The sequence below is a fragment of the Ambystoma mexicanum genome, chromosome 4q (genome assembly GCF_040938575.1).
Source record: "Ambystoma mexicanum isolate Mex_15411 chromosome 4q, UKY_AmexF1_1, whole genome shotgun sequence".
Taxonomy (NCBI): Eukaryota; Metazoa; Chordata; class Amphibia; order Caudata; family Ambystomatidae; genus Ambystoma; species Ambystoma mexicanum.
The window spans coordinates 310960884-310983266 of NC_090928.1; the positions used below are offsets into that span (position 1 = coordinate 310960884).

Here is a 22383-nt window from a genome sequence, read left to right on the forward strand (position 1 = left end):
CCTGCAGGGGATCCACGTCTACCCCTACCTGGACGACTGGCTCATCCGAGCAGGGACAAGGGAACTCGCTGTCGAACACACAGCAAAAACCAACCGGCTGCTCACGGACCTGGGATTATCCATCAACTTCCCCAAATCCCACCTGGTTCCGTCGCAGGCTGCGCTTTTTCTGGGAGCCAAGCTCAATACAGTAGTGCGGTTGGCCTCGCCGTCGGAGGAAAGAACGCAGGCCATCCTGGGCAAGGTACAGCGTCTGCTGGCCACGGACGTGGCCAGAGTGAGGTCCATCAAGTCCCTTCTCGGGATGATGTCCTCTAGCATCTATCTGGTGCGCCTGCGCAGGCTTCGGATGCGTCCTCTGCAGGAGTTCCTCGATGCCCTTGGACGCAAGCGACGGACAGCTTCAAGGACAAGATCTACCTCAACGAAGTATTCCGCCAAGCAATTCGATGGTGGGGCACCCGTGCGCATCTCGCCGCGGGCACAGACTTTCAGACCCCAGCATACCAGGTAACGGTGACGACGGATGCCTCCCTGGAGGGGTGGGGAGCGCACACCGGGGATCTTCACGCGAGAGGCCTGTGGCTCCCGGAGGAGAGGCCACTCCACATCAACATACTGGAGCTCCGAGCAGTGTTCTGGGCCCTCAAGTCATTCCTCCCGTCCCTCAAGGGCAAGGTGGTGAGGATCTTCACCGACAACACCACCCCGATGTTCTACATCCGGAAGCAAGGAGGAACCAGATCCCCAGCCCTGTCCAAGGAAGCCCAGGATCTGTGGCACTGGGACGTTGCCCAGGGGATGTTTCTGGTGGCTTTTCATCTAGCAGGGAAACACCATTGCCGACTCACTCAGCGGGGAGCTGCGCTTGTGCCACGAGTGGGAACAATGCCAGGATCAAGTGGACCAACTCTTCCGGCGATGGGGCAAACTCCAAATCGACCTGTTCGCGACAGCGACGAACTCCAAGTGCCAGAGGTTCGCCAGCAGGTTCCCCCAGCCGAGGAGCATGGGCGATGCGTTCTCGTTCCCCTGGGACGGCCTGTTCCTGTATGTGTTCTCTCCGTTGCTGTTGCTGCTCAGGCTCATAAACCAACTCAAGAGGTCCCGGTGCAGGATGATCCTCGTCGCACCGAGGTGGCCGAGACAGATATGGTTCCCGGACCTTCTGGACTTGTCAGCGTCCCCACCAGTCAAACTGTCGACGGAGAAGGAGGTGCCATTCTTTATCACGACCCAGAGTCGCTGAACTTGCAGGCCTGGCTCCTGCAGCACTAGAGTTTGGAGGGTACGATATCCTGGCTGACTGCAGAGAGGTTCTTGCAAAGGCCAGGGCGTCCTCAACTCTCAAGTGCTACGGACATAAGTGGAAGAGGTTCTCTATCTGGTGCCGTGCACAGAAGATGAACTCTCTACGGATTACAGCCCCTCAAGTGCTACCGTACTTACTGTCGCTGGCCAAAGCTGGACTAGCTCACGCTTCCATCAAGATACATCTGGTGGCGATTTCCCGATACACCAGAACTGCAGGACGGTCGTCTCTGTGGTCTCATCGCCTGGTGAAGGAGTTTATGAAAGGACTGTTCCGATCGTTCCCGCCGGTGAAGGCTCCAGCCCCGGAGTCGGAGCTCAACGTGGTGCTGACCAGGCTCATGGGCCCGCCATTCGAGCCCTTGCATTCGGCTCCGTTGAAGTTCCTGTCGTGGAAGACAGCGTTTCTTGGGGCCATCACCTCTGCACGACACGTGGGAGAGATTCAGGCCCTTTCCTGCAAGCCTCCATACTGACTTTCCACGACACGAGGGTGGTGCTGAGGACGCACCCCTCCTTCATGCCCAAGGTGCCGTCGGACTTCCATCTCAACGAGCCCTTGGTGTTACCAGTCTTTTTCCCGTCGCCTTCATTGCTGGCCGAGAGGACTTTGCACTCGCTGGATGTAGCCAGAGCGCTGAAGTTTTATGTGGACCGAGTTTTCGGAAGACATCACAACTTTTTGTGAACTCTCGAAGGCTTCCATTTCCAGATGGCTCTCCGGCTGAATCATGCACTGTCATCGGTTGGCAAACCAACCGTTGACCGGCCGTCCGAGAGCCCATTCGACCAGAGCGATCGCTGCTACCACAGCGTTCTTGTCTGGTGTGCCCCTGCTGGACATCTGCAGGGCTGCTACGTGGAGGTCGACGCACACCTTCACGAGATTCTACTGCGTCGACCAGGATTCCAGGGAGGAGTCCAGAGTCGGCTAGGCAGTGCTGCGCAACCTGTTCGCTTAAGGTGAGACTGGTGAGGAGGTAAGAGATGCTTAATGTTGAGTTTTCTGTAATGCTTAATGTTGAGCCTTGCCACCTCCACTGGTTGTGCATGTGTGTACTGCTATGTATTCTTATATTCATGAGCATGTGAATCCATGGCAGACCCCATGCTGGAGAAGGAACAAGTTACTTACCTGTAACTGTTGTTCTCCAGCATGGGTCTGGCATGGATTCACATGCGAACCCTCCCTCCGTCCCCTCTGCGGCTCTTCGCTTGGTTATACTGCCACTTTACGTGCTACCAAATCTGAGGATGGCTGCCAGGGGCGGGGCTTAGGGAGAGGGCAGTCATTGGCTGGGGGCAGTATGACCCAGAGACCAGTGATTGGTTACTACTAAGAAAGACAGATCAGAATTGAATCTGATACTGATTTTTTTCTTTACAGAGGATTCCCAGCCTAACGACGGGGACTATTCATGAGCATGTGAATCCATGCCAGACCCATGCTGCAGAACAACACTTACAGGTAAGTAACTTGTTCCTTATTTACATTTTTCACACAAATCATGCATTGTAATTTATCTGATTAGCAACCTACAGACAGGTTGACCAAGCATCTTACCTGTCTGAGTAAAAGTCTTTCATCACGTTTGTTTGGAATTTTGCAAAAAATAGACAACTGAATATATATGTTTAGGGATATTTGAACTTGCGCTTCAAGTTTGAAGATGGCTGGTGGCTGCAGCAAAAGGTTGTCCATTTTTTTTTCTTCAGTTGTGGCACTGTGGATTTTGAACATCTGTTGTAGTCGGTTTCTAAGAGTTGTTTTATCAGCAGGCAGTGTGATTTAAAACATTACATTCTACCCTGAGATTTTAGAAAGCGGGTTCTCACACTCAACACATAATCAGTGCAGCAAGTAAGCAATATGACAGACTGTATTGGTAGGTTTCAGTGTGCCTACTCAGTAGAGGTTGTTCGGCTCACTGGTTGGCAAAATGTACATTACTAGGTCACCTGGCATGTCACACTTCCAGTGATAGTGTACAGGTTTGTTATTGCTAACAAACAAATCCAGTGTCTGGCATAAACTCTGGTCTAGATCCTCATGATGAAGTCATAAAATAGTGGTACAGAAATGGTAAGAATCATGGGGTTCAGTAGGGAGAATGTGGGCTTGCTATGCCTGAATACACCCATCTTTTCTAATGACTTTCTTTATTTTATGGGCACAAGTTCCTAACGCCTTACTCTGCACCCCAGATCTGTGCTGAAAATATATAATGGCCCACATGGCATTACAAGTCAAATGTATCATTAGTCCCCAAGCAGGATGCAATTCTACATCCGATGATTCAGTTGTCTGGTTTACAAAATAAAGCCTTTTCAGAGTATTAGAGCTTATAGAGCGCTGTGGTACATTTCAGACATTTTAATCTTCTACCTTAAGTTGTTCACTCTTGTGTGCAAAGAAATGATCATATACACTTGTACACTACGAATCTGCCATATTCTTAGCAACTAAGTCATCATGTATGATTCCCAAAAAACATCGCACTCATCCAAAGTATAATTGTGCTGAGTGCTAGATTCTTGCTATCTGGAACAGACTAAGAAGTTGTCTGTGAATTGGCAAGCACAAATAATTCTGTCCATTGGCTGGTTGTCTGTCTTTCCAGCATCATTGGTAAGGAGGTGTTCTGCGCCAGTGGATGCAGGTCCACTTGTTCCAAGGTTCATGGGGCTCTAGTTGCCCAAAATCATTGACACCTCAATTATGAATTTTGGGCACCAATTTCAGATTTACAGTTCCCTAATGCAGTAGGTGGGGTTCGTAAACATGAGAGCAAGTGCATCCGGATCGGCACACCCTTAATGGTTTTCCAGTCGAGTTGAAGTTTAAAAAGCCTAACACTTGATGAGAAATATGTACGTGATCTGATTGTATGGCAATTACATGTCTTAATGAAATTGTCAGGTTTGCCAGAACTCTGCAGTAGCTGCTGGACCCTGCAGGCCTTTGTGAGCTTCAAGCCTGCATATTACATGTTACTCTATTGCATTCAAAATGTCACCTGGGGAAACGGGAATTGAAAAAATAAACACCAGGTGATTGTCCTACCATCTTGGAAGCCCTGCAGAAAAGAGGAGGGGCAACAGATCAATAAACCTTCATGGCACCACCATCCTGACTACTCCCTGTGCTGCTCCCACCCCCCACCATTCCATAAAGACTGCCAATTCCCTTGAATACCTGGACACCCTTGCACCATGCCTGGGGGCCAAGGACAAAGTTGTCTTTGGATTTCTCACTCAATTCTTTGTCTAAAAGACAGAATATTGAGTGTTCCTCTAGTAGCAAACTCAGTGTGTCACACCCAAAGCATTTCTTGTCTATTATTATAACATTCCCAAAAAAGTACTGTGACGAATCTGGACAATTCGTCCCTTCTTACTAGGGGGGACCACCCCCTTTGAGGCTAGGGAGGTGAGTTTGCTAACAATACCCTTGCTAGGGTCCAGGGGAAAGCGGGATCTCATGGGGGGGTGACTCCTCTCTAGGGGACAAGGTTACTCTGTCTGCATATATGGGAATCGAAGAGACTGATGTGACTTCTGTTTTGCATCCAGCAAATACTGACATTGCTTTTATATCATTGGCTCAAGGTAATACTGGCATTCAGCAACCGACAAAAAGCAACACACCCCTTGGAAGTATGGTGGCGAGAATAAATGGGCGAGCAACCTTAAATATGAGAGGAAGAATCTTGCGCAGAGATGAGCCTCTGACCTACAGAAGGCAGAGACTCCGGAAGGCCGGCGCCAAGAAAGGTGAAACAGCAAAGTAAGAGTCTGGAACAGAAGTACTGTCTTATTTGGTGGTGTGACCATGCTGCAGCCGGGTGGTTCTGGGACCGGGAAACTATGCAGAGACCGGGACAGAACTGGGGAACAAATCCTCCCCTTGGAACAAGAAGGCCACAGAGACTGCTGAATCGGACAGAAGCAAAGAAGAGAGGGACAGGGACGGAAGGACCACCTTACCTGGTGGCGTGACCACGTTGCAGCCTGGTGGGTCTGGGACCCAGGAAACTACGATGAATCATCCACTTGGAATGCAAGGACCGTGTAGACTGGCAAATCGGGTAGAAGAGACGCAGACTCAACACCATTGAAAAGGGCGAACAGCCGCATCCCTGCCATCCCATTGGAGCACACCCAAAGGTATAGAAGGTACCAGGGTTGCCCAGGGTGAAGGGGGACGAGCAGAACCAAACAAAGAAACGGACAAGGAGGGTTATGGGAGCCCTAGAAACCTGAGCATTGAATGTTGGCTAGAAGCACACATAGAACGAGAGAGGTTAAGGAAACTTGGAAGCCAAGGGACTTGGGGAGTCCTCGAGAAACAAGTGACATTGGTAAAAACCTCTGGAGGAAGGAACCTGGAGGGTTCAATCAATGAGTTCAAGATATAAAACCAGTAGTGCGAAAGTGGTCAAGGTGGTGGAAAACGAATAAGTATGGTATTCCTCCAGGTAATGAACTGGAGACATTTGCTTAAGTAAATATTTAGGTTCGCCACAGTACTTAACAGGCTTAATAATTTCTTTATCTCTCGCTAATGTGTGTGATACTAGTTATTCTTCAAGCTTTCTGTGAGTGAGCTAATCTTGGCTGCCCTAAAACTGAAACGTCCAAAAATCCAGCAAAAAAAGCCAGAGGTGTCATGATGCCTACCCCCGGGGATCCAGATCAAGTCCAGCAACCCCGGAAGCAGGCATCAAGTTATTCCAAGCAAGCCCAACAACCCCTGCTAGGGGCTATTTGGGTGCAGTCCTGGCGTCTATGGCACCAGGCTCATAGATTAAAACTTACCTGATGCAAACCGTGCTGCAAACTTACCTGATGCAGACCATGCTGCAAGAGCTCCAAGCCAAAAGAGGCTTGGAAGGGACTACTTTATCTAGGGACTATATTTTTTACTCGGGTGGGGTCGGGGAGGACTACTTTGGAGGCTATTTAAACCACGCCCGAAGAGCAGCACATGGTTCGCGTTATTCTGCATCCAGCAGCGTAATGCTCACCGTGCCTGCAAGCCTGCATCCAGTCTTCTGCCACGCCCGCCTCGAGTCTGGAGCTCCTAGAAAAAGGGAGAAAGAAGGAGAAAAGGATAGAACAAGAGCAATACCTTTGATCCTTACCTGAATTCCCGATCCACTGCGCCTTAGAAAGAAGTTATTTTATGCGCGTCGCCTCGCCTGCTGCAGCGCCGCGCTGAACTCACCGGCCTTCGCAGCATCTTCACAATCCACCGCATCCTTCTGAATGTTCCGTCCGCGCTCCGGCACCTAAGGGGAACACAAGAACAGCAAGGTGAGCCAAGGGAATAAACAGAGGCAATATTAGTTGCCTCCCATAGACTTATCTGATTTTACCGCCGGGGGTACTATTCCTCTTCACGGGTCGGCGCAGCCTCCACCGCATCTTCGCCGTACCCCGGCCCCTAAGGGGAACAAAAGGACAGCAAGGTGAAACAAAGGGACAAACAAGGGGAATCCTTATCACCACAATAGACTTAACTAATTTTACCGCCGGAGACTTCATCGTTTCTCTCAGCACCTGAATAAGGGAGAAAGCAACAGGTTACATACTGACATTATTTTATTGAACTGTGTTGGAAAATACAAATCCTTACCTGAATGTTACCGGTTGCCACGAGGAACTCTTCGCTAGGGTCAAGCTGCAACCTGCAAGGAATCGGACAAGAGTGAAAGTCAGACATTTGAACTCTTACGAACTATATACTTAGGGCGTCTTGCCCGAAATCTCAGAGTCAATATTGTTCTGGAATTCACCAATTCCTTCGAACCAGTGAAGCAACTGGTTATCTATGCGCCCCTGCGCTCAATGCAGGATGGAGAGCTCATCTTTCCAAACCATCAGGTAAGACTATAAGAGGGGACATTAAAGGTGATCAGTGGGGAGAACAGCGGGGGTGGGGGTTAACACTCAACTCCACGGGTGGTTAATTCCCTTTCTCCACTTTGCAGAAGAATACTCCTACGGGCCAAGCAAACGAAGCTAGGTGGGCCAGTCCAGTCTGTCATCTCGGCACTACGCGTCACATTGGTGGGGACCGCAGCTGTCCAGTTCAGATCGACGCCCCTGTGGGAGCCAGGTGAGCGTAACAAGAAGTTTGACCAAATCCCCCATTCAGTGCTAAGGGCTCCGGGGGCTGCGGGGGTGTTCCCCGAACCCTTGATGATTATATTATGAGGGGGGTGTCCCTCGCAGCCGATCCCGAAAAGTAATAATAAAAAAACCCCAAAAAAGTAAAGGTCCCTGCGGTGCCGGTTCCCGATCACGGGAGCGAAAGGGAACAGGTGCCACAGGAAAAAGCTAGTCGGCAGCACACAGCCAAGTGTGCCGCCGCAAGGTAAGTAGGGGTGCAGGGGTGTGGTTGTGGGTGGGGGCGGGAGCCAAGTTGGAAATGTTCAGGGGAGAAAAGACCTAGGGTTATTTTCAGAAAAATAATCTTCGGTCTTTTCTCCCTCGAACAGTTCCGTCAGGCTTCTAACCCTGGTCCCCTAAAACAGCCTGTTATGTTGTAGGATGAAACCCTTCCAGAAAGTGCTGGAGTTCAGTTTTTTTGCTACCTTGTTATGTTGGAAACAGAAATGAGTTTTTGGCACAGCATTATAACGTATTTCTCTTAAGTTCTGGCGCAGCTTGTGGTCAGGCGCTCATTAATCCTTACAAGCTTTAAGTGCTTAGCCCAAGCTCAAACAACCAGTGACCACGAAAATGCTTCCCGACTTTCCACTTTAGCGTAGTGTCTTTTCCCTTCAATGCACAAGCACCTCTGGCCACAGGAAGTGTCCATGCCAAACGTGTGTGTCAGTGTCAAGTCTTTCCTTGGATTGCGTGAGAGTTCCTGCAAGGCATAGCATCTCTTTTTAGGCGTGCGCACACTAGAGATGCTTCTCTAAAGAGATATGCGGAAGGAGCGAGCATGCAGTGGTTGGCCCTTTATCTGAATTGCATGCTGTTACATATTACTTAGTTCAAGATGTTTATCTTAATGCAGTTGATATGCAGAAATACAAGCTAATGTGCGAAGTCCTCAGTAGATGTGAGAAGGTTAGAATTGTAATGATGGATGGAATTCCTACGAGAGACGAGAATGACGATGGGGGTGAAGAGAGATGGCGTCCTTTTCTGGGCCTGTTCTGATATGGCTTAAATAAGAAACTTGTTTTCAACTATTGGACACATGTGATTCATACTGGTGGGGAAGGATGGTGAATGGAGACATTTGTGTGGCTTTAGTTCAGTTGCTTTAGTTCCCAAGTCGTCCAGGAGATAAAACTGAACAGGGACAGGATTAAATGCTTGTGAAATGGCTGGTCTATTCACGTTTAATTTTATGTGAGGTTTCACATGAGGTATGTGTGTAGTTGTCTTGAAGTTGGATGTGATAGAAGCATGTATGTAGTTTATAAGAGAAAACACTGATAGTGTTAGCAGCATTTTTGGATGGTGATCTTCATCGTCGCATGATACAGAGAAGGATGTGTGTTACATATTACTTAGTGAAGTCATCAATAGAAGGTTGCAATTGGAATGATGGATGGATTTCCTACGAGAGAAGGGAGTGACGGTTGGAAGAGGAGAGAGATGGCTTCATTTGTTGGGCCCGTTATGTTATGGCTGTTCCCCGCACCCTTGTTCACCATATTGTGAGCGGGGTTGTCCCCCTGCAGCCGATCCAAAAAAGTAATAACAAACCCTCCCCCCCAACTTAAAAAGAAAAGGAACTACACTTCAACTGATGGACCCATGTGATTAATATATGCCGCCCAAAAAGGTTAATGTGCTCACCTGTTTCCGCCGAACTTCAGCAGTTTTCAATACTTAATTACCCAAACACTCCTCCTTTACATCTTCTGGAATTTTCTTTGCACACCCTGTATTTCTTTAAAAAACAGAAATGTAAGCGTCCCACTGAACGCGTCCCAAGCTTATCAGGGAAGTTGAACTTCTTCCTCTGAAAGGGACTCACCAAAGCATACGAGCAGAGTAACCAGGCACAATTGTAGCTCTCGGGATCACTCTTGATGAAAGGCAGTCCTAGTACTCTTATGGGGATTCTAATCTGTAGATTCCAATATGCCTAAATCAATTACATCATTAACCTTCCTTGCCCTCCTGACTCTTTCCTCCATTCTGGAATGGGGGCCGGGGTGCAGTGCCCTGTCAATTGAAGCTCTTTAAGAAAGGTTACATTAAATAATCATTTCTTCTTGACACCAGGCACACTCCCAAGCATTCTAGGGTGAGATCTCCTATTTATGTTTGAGAAACGCTATTGCTTGTTTGACTCACTTTCTGGGCATGAGCTAACTGACAGGATTGCTCTGCTTGCTGTCCAAGAGATGCAGATTATAAGTTTGGGGCACATAGGGCTTTGCAACTATAGCTTCACATGGAATAATTCTGGACAAGGTTGCCCCAGCATATCAGCATGGCAGCCCAACATTCTGCGTTGGTGGTGTAAGTGTGGTCTTCATTGCAAACAAAGCTCCTGGATGGTTGATGATTTCCCAACTCATGAGTGGTGTGGTATAGTCATCAGTTTGAGGTTGAAATTAATACTATTCCTACCACCTTCTGTATGCCAGTTGATGTTCTGGTCCATCTCTACTCAATACCGCTGTTTACGTAAGACTTCCATGCCAGTAGTTCTTACCGTTTACAAGAATTTGACCATTTGTAACTGACCTCTGATGTCTGCGCTGATCGGTGGCTCCATGGTGTGTGCAGGCCATCAGTGGGATTCTTTCAGTTGCGTAGATCCTAGTATCACAGAAAACTGGTTTGGATGTTGATGCCCATTCACCCCAGCCTCACGCAGTTGGACACGTTTCTTAGTAGGTTTTCATTGATGTTGCACAGTTCCACTTCTTATGTCCATGGACAGAGGATGTAGATTTGATTCTCTCCTGTTAGGCTTTTGGCAATAATACAGGCAGTTAAGGGACTGCTGGAGGTTTCTGTTAAAAGACCTGCAGTGAATTGATTAATTTCTGCTTTTGTTTATTGTGTTGCCCTAGAAATGCAGCTTTTGGAGAGTCCCTGGGTATTTGTTGTACGCCATTTCGTTCAACGTATTACACTGTTCGAAAATGGCATCCAGCGGTGTGGCCTAAAGCACCATTAGTGCACTGTTGAAACAGAATCAATCTCTTCCAAGACAACCTAGAGGTATCCTTGGTGCTCATGACACATGACTGTCTGAAGGGGGTAACTGAATGCTGTAAAATGCATTACATCTAGACGGAGCAAATGTGAGGATTCTGGGATCGTGTGCCAGCATGTGGCCAAGACAGGAGTAGTGTGAAAAGCAGCATTTGACTCCTACCAGTGACCAAGGTGTGTGCAATGAGTTGCATTTTCATCACAGCTTGAACATGCATGGTCTTTCTTAAGTGATTACTTGACCATCTGCAGCCAGTTCAATGTGTGGAGTATCATTAGCTGTTTATTTTAAGTAAATGCTACTACCAAAACTGAATCTTTCTCAAATGGCTTTTTAATGAATTGCACACACTTCAGTGGGACTTCCGACTTGGATTCCAGGATCCAAGTCCTTTGATCTCTTATCTGGACACTTGGTGCAAATCAGAATATCTACCCCATCTCAGACTCTGCCAGTGTGAACAAAGAATGTGTGGATTTCACAGCCTCAAATGTGGGCATAAAATCTTCAGCCTTGTGAAATGTAGCAGAGCTGGGCCTGTCCCCCATTTAGAACTATGTGACTCTTAGGGCCATGGTCTGCTTCCAGAGATGATTTTCAGCATCAGCTTGGTGACCATCTCATGTGTCACAGGCCCTCAAATCTTGATCACCACAAGGAGACACTTCAGTTTGGGATCATGCTGGGGTCTCATAAATAGAAAAGGTACACTACATTGTTCTCTTTAAGTTGTGGTTGTGCTAACCATGAAGTAAGTTCTGCCTAAATAAAACTGATGTTTCATCTAAGTAATTAGGAGGTAGAGGTCTTTGTGCTGGATACTGTTCAATTCATCCATTTATGAACAGTCTGTGGATCTCTGTGAATAGTCGCTGACCATCAACATTTCCCTTGTTGGGTGTCCATCTTGTAAAGGTTCTGAAAACACAATAAGATCAACATAGCGATCTCCTTCATACACCACAAAAATGAAATGTTTTGTTCCAGCTGTGCAGGACTTGACAATTCAGGCCCTCTCAAGTCTACCTGTTTTCCACTAGTCACAACTTTCAAGTGCTTGCAGTATATATCCTAAATATTCAGTTAAAAGAGTTGACTAGCAGGTACCTTCCTACTCATTTTAACTGTACAAAGTGGTGGATACTGAACTACGTTCCACACTTAATCATGCACACGCTGACACAAAGCGAGGCTGGCTGCCTAATGCTGATTGCCATTATTTTGGCCAGCCAATTGTAAGGACCCATTTTCTGAAAACATTCTGGCCTTGATTGTTTCATCTTCTTAAATGTCTCCTATATTAAAATTGAATTAGACACCTCTTAGAGGTTCTTGAGACGGTGATGGTTTTAGAATGCGTACCACCATGGAAAAATGCATTGTATATTTAAAGTAGTGAAATAGTTTCAGAGTAGAAAGCTACCACTCCAGTCTGAAAGGATCTTTCTTTTAAAAGACATGGGCTCCAAATTGAGATTGTAAGAGACTGTAAGGTCATAAATGGATGTTAAAGTGCAAAGGCACGGTAGAACGGATCTTCAAAATAACGTGAACCTGCAGCAATACACGCACCTCTGATGAACTGTTACTTGTATCTTTTGAGACAGTATTTGTACAAGATGTACACTAGAATCCCATGGCTTGGCCCCATTCTTGCTTACAGTATTCATCTTCATGCGCATGCACTTTTATTAAATTGTTCTAGAGCGAAATTAGTGTAGGAGTGAAGTGTGACAAAGTTGCCCCTTTTGTTCACCATTGGATTCTCACTGGGAAACTTCAGTTCCAGTAATGGAATGGCAAAGACAATGGTTGCACTGTCTGAGCGATCAACACCAGCCATAAGAGAGCAGTCGGGTAGACAAGGATGCAAGGTTGACGCAGCGTAGCTTTGAATAAAGGAATGTTAAAAGAGAGGTATATGAATATTTACGTTATATCCCATTGAAGGGAAGTATGATATGGGTGCATTTTAAGGGTAACTAATTTGTGTTGCAAAAACTTAGTGGATAATTCTTAGCTCTTTACACTGCTAAGTACAGTCAGCCAAAGGTCTACAGTCCACTGGGATCTTAGGTTACCAAGTTTTAATAGTGTCTCTTGGGGCCTCCATTCACTGAAACGGGATACATCTTATCGTACAAAATTGTGAAAGAGACCGACTCCTGAGTGGGATACTGTTTCTGATCCCGCACAGCTTCTCCTATCCAAGATACAGCCCATGTTATAGATCTGATTTGCTTCAGGATTACTGCGTTATTGGTGAAATTGAGCCAAGTGATGGAAATCTTGTGGTATAATACCTTTGGCAATGTATGACCACTGTTAATCAATGCTCAGATTCTTGCAAGGTTACATCCCAACTTTGGTAGTTGGTATGTTCCGGTATCCAGAGTCTGTTTCGGTGCAGCTGAAGAAATTCCAGGCACAAATGAAAGCTGTGGAACTGTTCGAGCTTCTGGTATGTCAAAGAAGAAACACAACTGCTGAGACTGGGGTGTGTTGTGGCTGTGTGGTTCATTAAATATGTAGCTCCAGTGGCAAGAAGGGCAACTGGAATCCAGTAGATCAAGCTCAGGGAATAGATAGATTCCTTGAATTCCTGATATTACTTTTGGGTTTCTGTTTTGTTATAAAGTGTTTCTGTGCTTCGGCTGCAACCCCCATGTCAGTGGCTCTGTCAGTTGCCTGTGCTTTCAGTATTTTGTGCTTTCACCTGTTTGACAGCTCTGCACAGGTACTAGTCTGTAAAGCCTCCTAGGAGCTTTGAGGACGTGTGACCAGTAGCGCTTAGTCTTCATTTTGATGTGTTTTCAGGGCCTGTGATTAGGCTTCACAGAGTAAAGATGCAGACCTTTGGGTTATGAGATTGGGGCGAATGAGTTAATTCCACCCCAATCATTGGTTTCATTAATTCAGACTTTTGGCTTTCACTGAGTCACTGGAGGGCTGCAGCAGCCTACTTTTGCAGGGATCTACTTGCCCTTTTCCTTGGGTGTGGATTCAGGTTTGAATCCCAGACAACAGTCATAGGCTGATCATACCGGGTTCTGATAATTGTAGCAATCGGTCACTGATGAAGGCAGTAATAATTAACTCGTATGGCTACATCTGTGTCCCACTTAGACTCTCATGAGATCATTATCTGGTCTCTGTACTGGATTTACAAATGAATGACCTGTAAGGAAGCAATTGGCAATATCCCACTGACTTCAAACAATGGCTGACACCAACCAGTGGAGCCCAGACAACATTGGTTTCACCCTGAATGGTGTGGGGTAGCTCAGTGGTATAATTGGTATTTGTGTACCAGGTGCGGCCTCCGATGATGGATCTGGGTGAGGTTGCCTAAACCAGTTTGGGCGTGGAGGTTAGAATGTGGCAGCAGGGAATTAACTCAAAGAGCCTCATGCAAGAGGGATAGGATTAAACTTGCATACTCATGATGATCAACATGGACAGCTGTTGATCATTCTAAAATGTGGTCTCGCACATAAACACATATGTTAGAGGCTTTTACAATAATGTTTTCTTAACCACATCCATCACCATAGGGGCGTATAACATATTGACTCTTACTGCATGCTTTGACAGAGATGTGATGAAAATTGATGATTTCATTCAATAACTATATGAAGACAAGCAAACTGGGAGAAGGAATGTCATTAAAGATGGTAACCTGGGTTTTCAGCAGATGGCTAATGAACCAGTATTGTTGAGGCAGGAGCATCTGCGGGTACCTTTTCTTAAACGCACCATTGCTTCAAGTTCCTAACTAATAAACCAGCAGGCTCAAATATTCTATGCGTTGGGTAGAAGCACTAGTAAGAAGGGTTAGGGCTAGAACGCTCTACCAATAAGTCCATCCATCTTCAGCACCTAAGTCAAAGGAGGATCAGCCAACTCCTCCACCTCTGGTTGGAAATCATGTTGAACCAGTGTGTGGTACAAATTGTACAATTCGAAAGGAAAAGGCATACCTTGGAGTTTGTACGGAAAACCCCTTTGTCAGCACTACAAGCACAGTGTCAACAACATTGAGCACTATTGGCAAACGTGGAATGAACACACTGGAGGAAAATGGCAGTCAACCAAATCCCCTTAGAAATGAGTGCAAGGATTTTACGCCTGTTAGTTTCTGGTAAGAAAGAAAAATCAGGGGAGGAGGGCCATTGACCTTTGCCAATTAAACAAAAGTGTAAAAAGAAACATTTAGTATATCAACTCTAGCAAAAATAATATCATGTCAGTGAACATATGATTTCCTTTCTACAGTGGATGCATACCTCCATGTGCCGATAAACCCCAGCCACAAATTTAAGATGGATTTTCAGAATCAGCCCTGTATGCCAATTCCGAGTGGCCACCCAATTCTGGTGAAAAGGAAAAGCCACGAATATCTAGGCAAACCTGTGATAGTGCTGAAGGATTCTTTCAAGCACACACAGAGCACTGTTAATAATCCAAGTTGGGCAGAATGTATAAGAATACATTCTTTTAGGGCTTGGACCACACTTAGCAATTAATACCCAAAGGTAAATATTCCACTAAATCTGCACTATTTTATGAGCTTTCACTTGTGGGTATGATCTGGCACCAAAACTATACTTTTGGACACAGTTGGATTAGTATTAGAACACTCTAGTGTAGCGAAGCAAGAAAAAGTTAAGTAATTACCAATTTAGAGAAATAATATGTAAGGAAGAAAGGAGTTGAAACACAATATGTAACCTTATAATTCTAAGGTTCTACAGTTTAGATGTCCCAGTCTCGGGTCTCAATAGAGCTTTTTGCAGAAGGCTCTGAGACTTTAAGGATGCCTGAACAAGAGGCAGTTTGTAAGTTTCAAAGATGAAGAACAAAACCGTCTCTGAATCCAACCTCTTCAACGGAATCCCAGGAGGGGATCCTTGTCCAGATCTCCCCTGATTATGGTCAGGAAAGGGAAATGTAGGGAAAGGACTTTACGCCCATCAAAACCTCATGGAGGTTGAAGGGTAGCAATAGGTAGGTTGGTGCAGAGGTCTTTTTCAACGTCTGGTTTTAGGTCCAGCTAGTTGGCAATCCTGAGCTCTGGACGGGAGTCCCTAACGTAAAAGAAAATGGGGGGTACAATCCTAACATTTCAAAATTGTATCTAGAGACCTGGTTATAGGGACATAGTTATCCCTACCACAGCTCACTGGAAGGTGAATAGTTCAGTGTAAAGCAACACATTTTACGTACTGATAGCCATAGGTTCTGTTTTGGGAGCACTGGATCAGCTTACCAAGGCAAGCGAAGTAAAGAAGCTTCACTTGACCCCAAAAGTCAGGACAGGTAAAAAAAAAAAAAAAAAAAGAAAACATTGGTGGGGGTTTCATAAATAACTATGGAGGGAAAGCAGCAAAAAGAACACAATTTCTAACATGTCCTTAGATTATTGGTCAACTGAGTACACTTCCAGTACAAACGCCCCAGCTTCCGGTCTGCACTCAAGTATTCAGTGTAGTCCCAAAATGCGTGGCTCCAGTGGTGACACACTTTTGCAGGAAAGATGGAGTTCTCTACCATATGTAAAGAACTGCCTGGTCAAGGCCTCACTGAAAGCACTAGCCTTAGACAACCTTTAAGCAAGCAACTTTCTTCTAGCATCACATGGAATTTTCATTCAGCCGACACTCACGCTCTAAGCCTTGCAAGATCCCCAACCATGATTGTACTTCTTCCCGATACATGATGAGCTACATTAGACACCTAGCGATTCCAGAAGACTGCGTGGACGTTCTAGTGTCTGCCCTAACTCCTGAAAAACATACCGAACTGGCAATGAAAGTTGAAGTGATTCTTCATATGGTGTATATGCTGGAAATTGCAACTTCTTGCAGCAAAACCGCTCACTAAAATGTTGCCTCTTCTACAATAAATGTGTCTGCAACAAGCATCCATTAGTTCAGTTTGCCGCAATCTCTTGCTATAGGCAGGACAGTGGAGCTCATTCCCTGTATCCAAGCCAGTTGCATACTGGGAGTGACTAAGTCTTCGCTACATTGATAAAGCACTCCGGTGAGCCTGCATACAAGGTCAAAGTTACGTTTGGCTCCTAGAAAAATGGCCAGCAACATCTAATCTTATTGAAAGAAAGAATCATACACCCAGTTCTTCAGACACAATGGTGGTGAGGAGACACCCCACAAGTAAGGTCCCATCAGAAATTAATATGCTTACCCTGACCTATGGAGCTGAGGTAATGGGGCCCTTATCGGGGGATTACTGGAACAAACATGAAGGATTATTCTGGAGACGTGTCCTCAATCTGCCCAATTGTCTGTCAATTATGATCGTAATATATGACTAGACTTGACATTGCCCTCGGCTATGGCAAATTGCAAACATCGTTCTTTATATTAAAAGATTCTGAGCCCCCTTGTCGTTATTTGGTGCATTACATTTCACCAAGGAGAAATCAACTGATTGAGAATTGCTCATGTGCACCTCCTTTGGATACTCACTGTTGGAATCCATTAACTCTACTGTGGAAACATTGATCACCTTTCCGGATAAGGTGAAAAAAATCTTTATACTATGGATAGGATTTCCACAGCGAGGATACTAAGAAATATAAATTGTATTTGCATAGCAGCGAAAGGGAGCAATCGCGGAACATCATCCCACTTTATTTGAAAAAGTTCACTGATGCGCGGTATGGAACGTGCTTAATGGGCTTTAAATTCAATTTAATACCCACAAAGGAAATTTTAAGAGCTCGTAAGAGCCCTTAGATCATGTAGGTTCTGTAAGAACCCTGCAATTGTTGAAACCCTTAGATATGTGACGACAGTGTACATTTCTTGCAAGCATAAGACAACAATAACATTCTAATTTTTTCAAGAATGTTCTTTACTTCTCGTGAATAAGACTTATTGGCATGTCAACAATTGTCTTCTATTTTAGCTATCATCAGATTTCCTATGGATTATTTTCTGATTTTTCTTAGAACTTGGTCTGACTTTTTTTTTTTTTTTACAAGCATTTTTGTTTCGTTACATTTAGGGTCTGTTTTTTTTTTTTAAATTAAAGTGATGATAACATAAGTTAATATAATTACACTTACGTACAGAATTTTGAATTACTACTTTTAGAAGGTTCATTTTTTGTGTATAGTTTATGGTAAGAGAATATTTTATGATGCTTAATAATTTAAATGTTATGCGTGATATTTTAATTTCTTATTGTATTGAACAGTGAATGGTTTGATTCAAACCATGTCACGAATAATAAAATAAAAAAAATAAAAAAATGCACATCAATTAGACAGTCCCATACTTACCTTTTTTCAAAGATCACTCCACGTTGGTCGAGTATGATTTACAAAACCTGGATGGGAAGGTGCTTCTCTTTATTCTTTTGAGATTGTGATCTTCTGGAACTTCATTTAACTTTGCATTGCTTTTGAAATGTCAATCATGCACCAGCAGCTATCCAAGCAGGTCATCTCCAGGTGGATTACCTCATGTTAAAAGTACTGTCCTGCAGCAGCAAAAAGACCCTGACGGAGGTTGCTAACGACCCATTCTACCACAGGCAGAGATAACAGCGGTTTTCCTTGCTGGCATTCCGTAAGAAGACATTTGCAAATCTGCTCGATGGAGTATGATACATCTTCACATGACATTACTGTCTTCATGTGGATGCGAGAATGGGGCCAGCAGTGGACTTTTTCAGATGGAGGGAATTCATTTTATTTATTTTATTGTGCATTTGTAAGGTGCTTATACATCAAGTAAATTGTGTTTCAAAGCGCCCACAGGGCAACAGGGAGGGGACATGGGAATGAAACAAATATAACAATAAAAGATGAAGGCAGACCTACTAGGCCTTGTGAGCATTCAGAATGTGCAAGTGCAATGTTTTCTTTACCCTCTTCCACCCCCCCTGTATTGTTTCTTCTTTATAATCTATTCAAAACATGTAAAGCCATGAAAGATACCAATGGAGAGCCTTGGCCTCAAGGCCAGGGACCATATCTCTCCAACCCTAAAATCTCTCCATTGGCTCCCGGTGGCTGCAAGGATCAAGTTCACAACCCTTTGCATTGGCCACAAGGCTTTCTGGGGCCGGGGCCCGCACTACATCCAACGCTCTCTTACAAAATGCCTTCCTTCTCGAGCCCTTCACTCAGCTACTTCCAACTCTCTTAAGGGTTAGATGCTTATCCAGGCAGAGTGTGGGGGTTCCATGCAGGTGCCTCCCTCTGGAATGGCCTCCCTGCCCCTCTCAAACTTGAGCCGGGCCACCTGAAGTTCTGAAAGCAGTTCAAAATCTTCCTCTTCTCCTCTGCTTTCTCTCTCTCCCTCCCTCCCCTGCTGACCTACCGGTCTGCTGTACCGACTGGTTGCCTGGCTACCCTCAAAGTCTCATTGGTTACCAGACTCTCTCTTGATCAGTCACCCCTGCACTGCCTCTGGGCCTACCACACACTTAGGGGTTGTAACTGTAACCCTACTGCTGCCCTTAGAGCATTGTTGCCCTGTTTTCACCCTCCCCTCTCCCTTATACTCTCCTCCATTGCACATTTGCACTTGCACAATCTGAATGACACAAGGATCGTTTGTTTTGTCCTCCCTCTGTCTTCCCTCCAATGTCTTGTCGCTCCTAGAAACACTTGTGTACAGGCGCGTCATTAATGACTTGCATCATATCAATGCTGGAGACCTACAGTTACAGGTAAGTAAAGTTTACTTGATTTACAGTGGCCACAATCCTAAATCTACTGCGTCTGGCCTTTAATTGTAAAGCAACTGAATATTTCACACATGGATGTGTGCCTGACTGGTGCAGAGAAGGGAGGTGCAGTTGCCTGTAGACTTATCAGCAGGAAGATTTGGCTTTTTTGTGTGCCAACCACACTAGTGCTACCCCCACAGATTTGCGCATGGAGTAAGTTTAAGGTCTAACAATGTAGGCGTTTCTACACAGATGGCTAGGCTTTTTCTGTTTTATAAATGTTTTTTCTCTATCTGATAACCCGTTTCTTTGTTGTTGTAGGGTATGAGCATTATAGAACAGTTGGATCCTGCATCATTTAGTAATTACTTGAAGAAATATCATAATACAATATGCGGAAGGCATCCCATTGGAGTTTTGCTAAATGTAAGTTGTACGTTATGCATGTTTTTACTTGTCTGTTTTCTAGACTTTCTCTTACATCATGAAATGTTCTGATTCTCAACTTGTTAGGAATATCAAAGGCTTCTGGCCACTACTAGAACTTGATTTGTCAGCCCAAAACAGTGTGTCAGCATTCTCAGCTTTCTCATCTGTGCCTACTATAGCCGAAAAATAAATCCCAGTCATCTGCCCCTTTAATAGGTTCCACCTTTATGAAAACCAAAACTCAGTGCATGGATGATTGATGTTTTCACGGTTTTCTCTTTAAATCCTTCTTCACTGTAGTGAAATTTGTGACCTGTGGGAGATCTAGAACTACATTCTGACATTTTACTCTGGAATTATGACAAATAAGCCCTAAAAGCCTTTACTTATCCCAGGGGACAACTTTCCAGGACATGCATTACTTTTGGCATTCTTTACCTTGGCATTCCTATGCATACAATAGTGTTAAGCAAATCATGTTCATTTTCTACATGGGGAAGATTGTGGATGACCGCTCAACATATCATTGTTCCCATGGGGATTTATAGATCTGTTGCAACGTTTTTATCTTTTTTGATTAAGCAGTCTTTTTTACTCTAGTTCTGTATTACTTAAGATATTCCAGAGAAACGGATCCCCACAAGTTACATGATCAAATAGAAAAATCGATACAGGATGTTTTTATTATTTTTTTGCAGAACATTGGACAAACTGCTGCAGTGTGCACTTTTGCTGTCTTTGGTATTAAGGCCGCAAGCATCTAATGCACTGGCTGAGACTAGGCAAGTGTGGACTAGGGCTCTGACGATCGTCCGATTGTTCCTAGGTCGGATTAATGGGAGATTGTTCCTACTTGTTGTATTTCTTAGAACAATATTTTAATACTTATCCGATTGTAAATTTAGGTTCATGTTTGTAACCTACTTAATTTTGGGTCTGTGACAAATACAGGGAATTCCTCCCTTCTCACCCCTTTGGGGCTAGGGTGGTGAGCCTGCTAAGCTTAACACCCCCTAAGGATAAGGAAAGTGAGAACTCACTGGCGGCCACTCCCCATTGGTGAACAAGAAAACCCCAGAAAGGGATTCTATTCATTTTCCCTCATGTGAAAAGACCCATGTTCTTGTTGGCTATATGGGGATTGAGTTGTATGATTGTACCTATAGTTCTTTAGAAATGGCTGGTGTGTTTTCTGACCCCTATATCCGACAATCATTTCGAGACACTGACTCCATGCAACATCCAATCTCGTTTCAGCTTGAAATTTAAAAACGACGCTAGAGCAACATCAGAGAAGGAGGAACGGGACAAGAAAGTTCCTTGGAGCGAACCGCGAGAGGGGACGTCCTCCTGGAGGGCGGAGGCAATCGGCAGACTGACGCATAAGGCGTTGGGTGCAGAGGAACCGAAGAACCTGCGGTACGCTGCTTGCACCAACCCTGTCTGGAGCCATTCGGGCTCCACCGAGCGAACAGAGAAACAACGCCCAAACAAAGGGTGGTGCACTGGTGCCTGCAGTACATGGGGCCACCGAGCTAGTGAGGCGAGGATCAATGAGGCGAGGATCAAAGAGGAGTCCGGTGCGAGGAGAGCAAGAAGATGCTGGTCCGCGATCCTACGACAGCCGAAGAGAACCTCCTCATCCCAGTAACTCCGCCCCAACACAGAAGGTACGCCACTGTAGGCAGCAGCAGAGGGGCGGAAAGACCTGGCAAAACCCCACAGCATAGTGTAAAAGCCAAATGACCCCAGGAATGGGTGCACAATATAATACCCCTCTGCAGGCTGAGCAACCAGAGAACCCTTGGCCGAATGAAGACCAAATGATTCCAAGAAGGGCTTAGCGATATCATACCCCATGACTGGGTGAGCAACCAGAAAGTCCTTGGCTGGGACTACTCCAAGAAGGGGCAAAGGACACACAAACCCAAGAACGAGTGAAAGAACTGTACTCCAAGGTGAAGGACTCTTCATTTAGTGCAAGACAAATGGAAAGCATGCCAGTGGCCCTGGAGAGTAAAACTTATGTGATTTATTTTTTGGCAACTCGTAACTAACAAGGATCTAAAGGGTATCCAGGCACTAAAGTGCTGTATGGAAACAGAGGAGTGGCGCCTCAATTTTAAAAACCTGTATGGGGGCAGGGAGAGAGAATCTCCCCACAGTGTGACAAATAATGAGGTTGCGCCAATGAGTGACGATAGGCTGTGCATAACATTAGGAGATGTAGAGAGGGCAATTAAATCTCAAAAAGGTTGCAAAGCAGCAGGGTCAGACCTCATCCATGTGGATTTGTTTGAGGATGAGGTGGATTTTTGGGCAACGGTGTTATGTAGGATATTTGACGCTGCCATAAGAAAAGTTGCGATCCCTGGTGGCTACTATAATTCCCCTATACAAAAAGATGGGAGGAATAGCCCGGCGAATTATCACCCGATATCGCTCCTTGACAGCGCAGGTAAACTAGTTCGGAAAATTATACTAGCCTATCTTCAAGAGTGGGCTGAAGGCAACAAAGTCATAATCGAATTACAGGCAGGTTTCAGAAAATGTTGACTATCTAGGGTTTCGATTTCAAGAATCAGAGTGATGGACAGCCTAGGTGTAAAGGTTCCGTCATTACCTTTGAAAAATTTGGGGAGGTCTATTCAGGCTTTCCATGCTAGTCATGGAAGAGGCGCTATTTACCGACATTAGATCTCTATGGGAAACAGACCAATCCGGCTGCTTGATAT

The 22383-nt window shown here is 45.2% G+C and overlaps 1 protein-coding gene across 1 annotated transcript in view; it reads left to right on the forward strand.

Moving 5' to 3' along the window:
* MEMO1 (mediator of cell motility 1) overlaps positions 1-22383 on the forward strand; it is a 577616-nt gene that overhangs the window by 455354 nt on the left and 99879 nt on the right. Inside the window, exon 8 of the mRNA XM_069607894.1 lies at positions 19541-19645. Coding sequence (XP_069463995.1) covers positions 19541-19645 — 105 coding nt within the window. The remainder of the gene's footprint in view (positions 1-19540; positions 19646-22383) is intronic.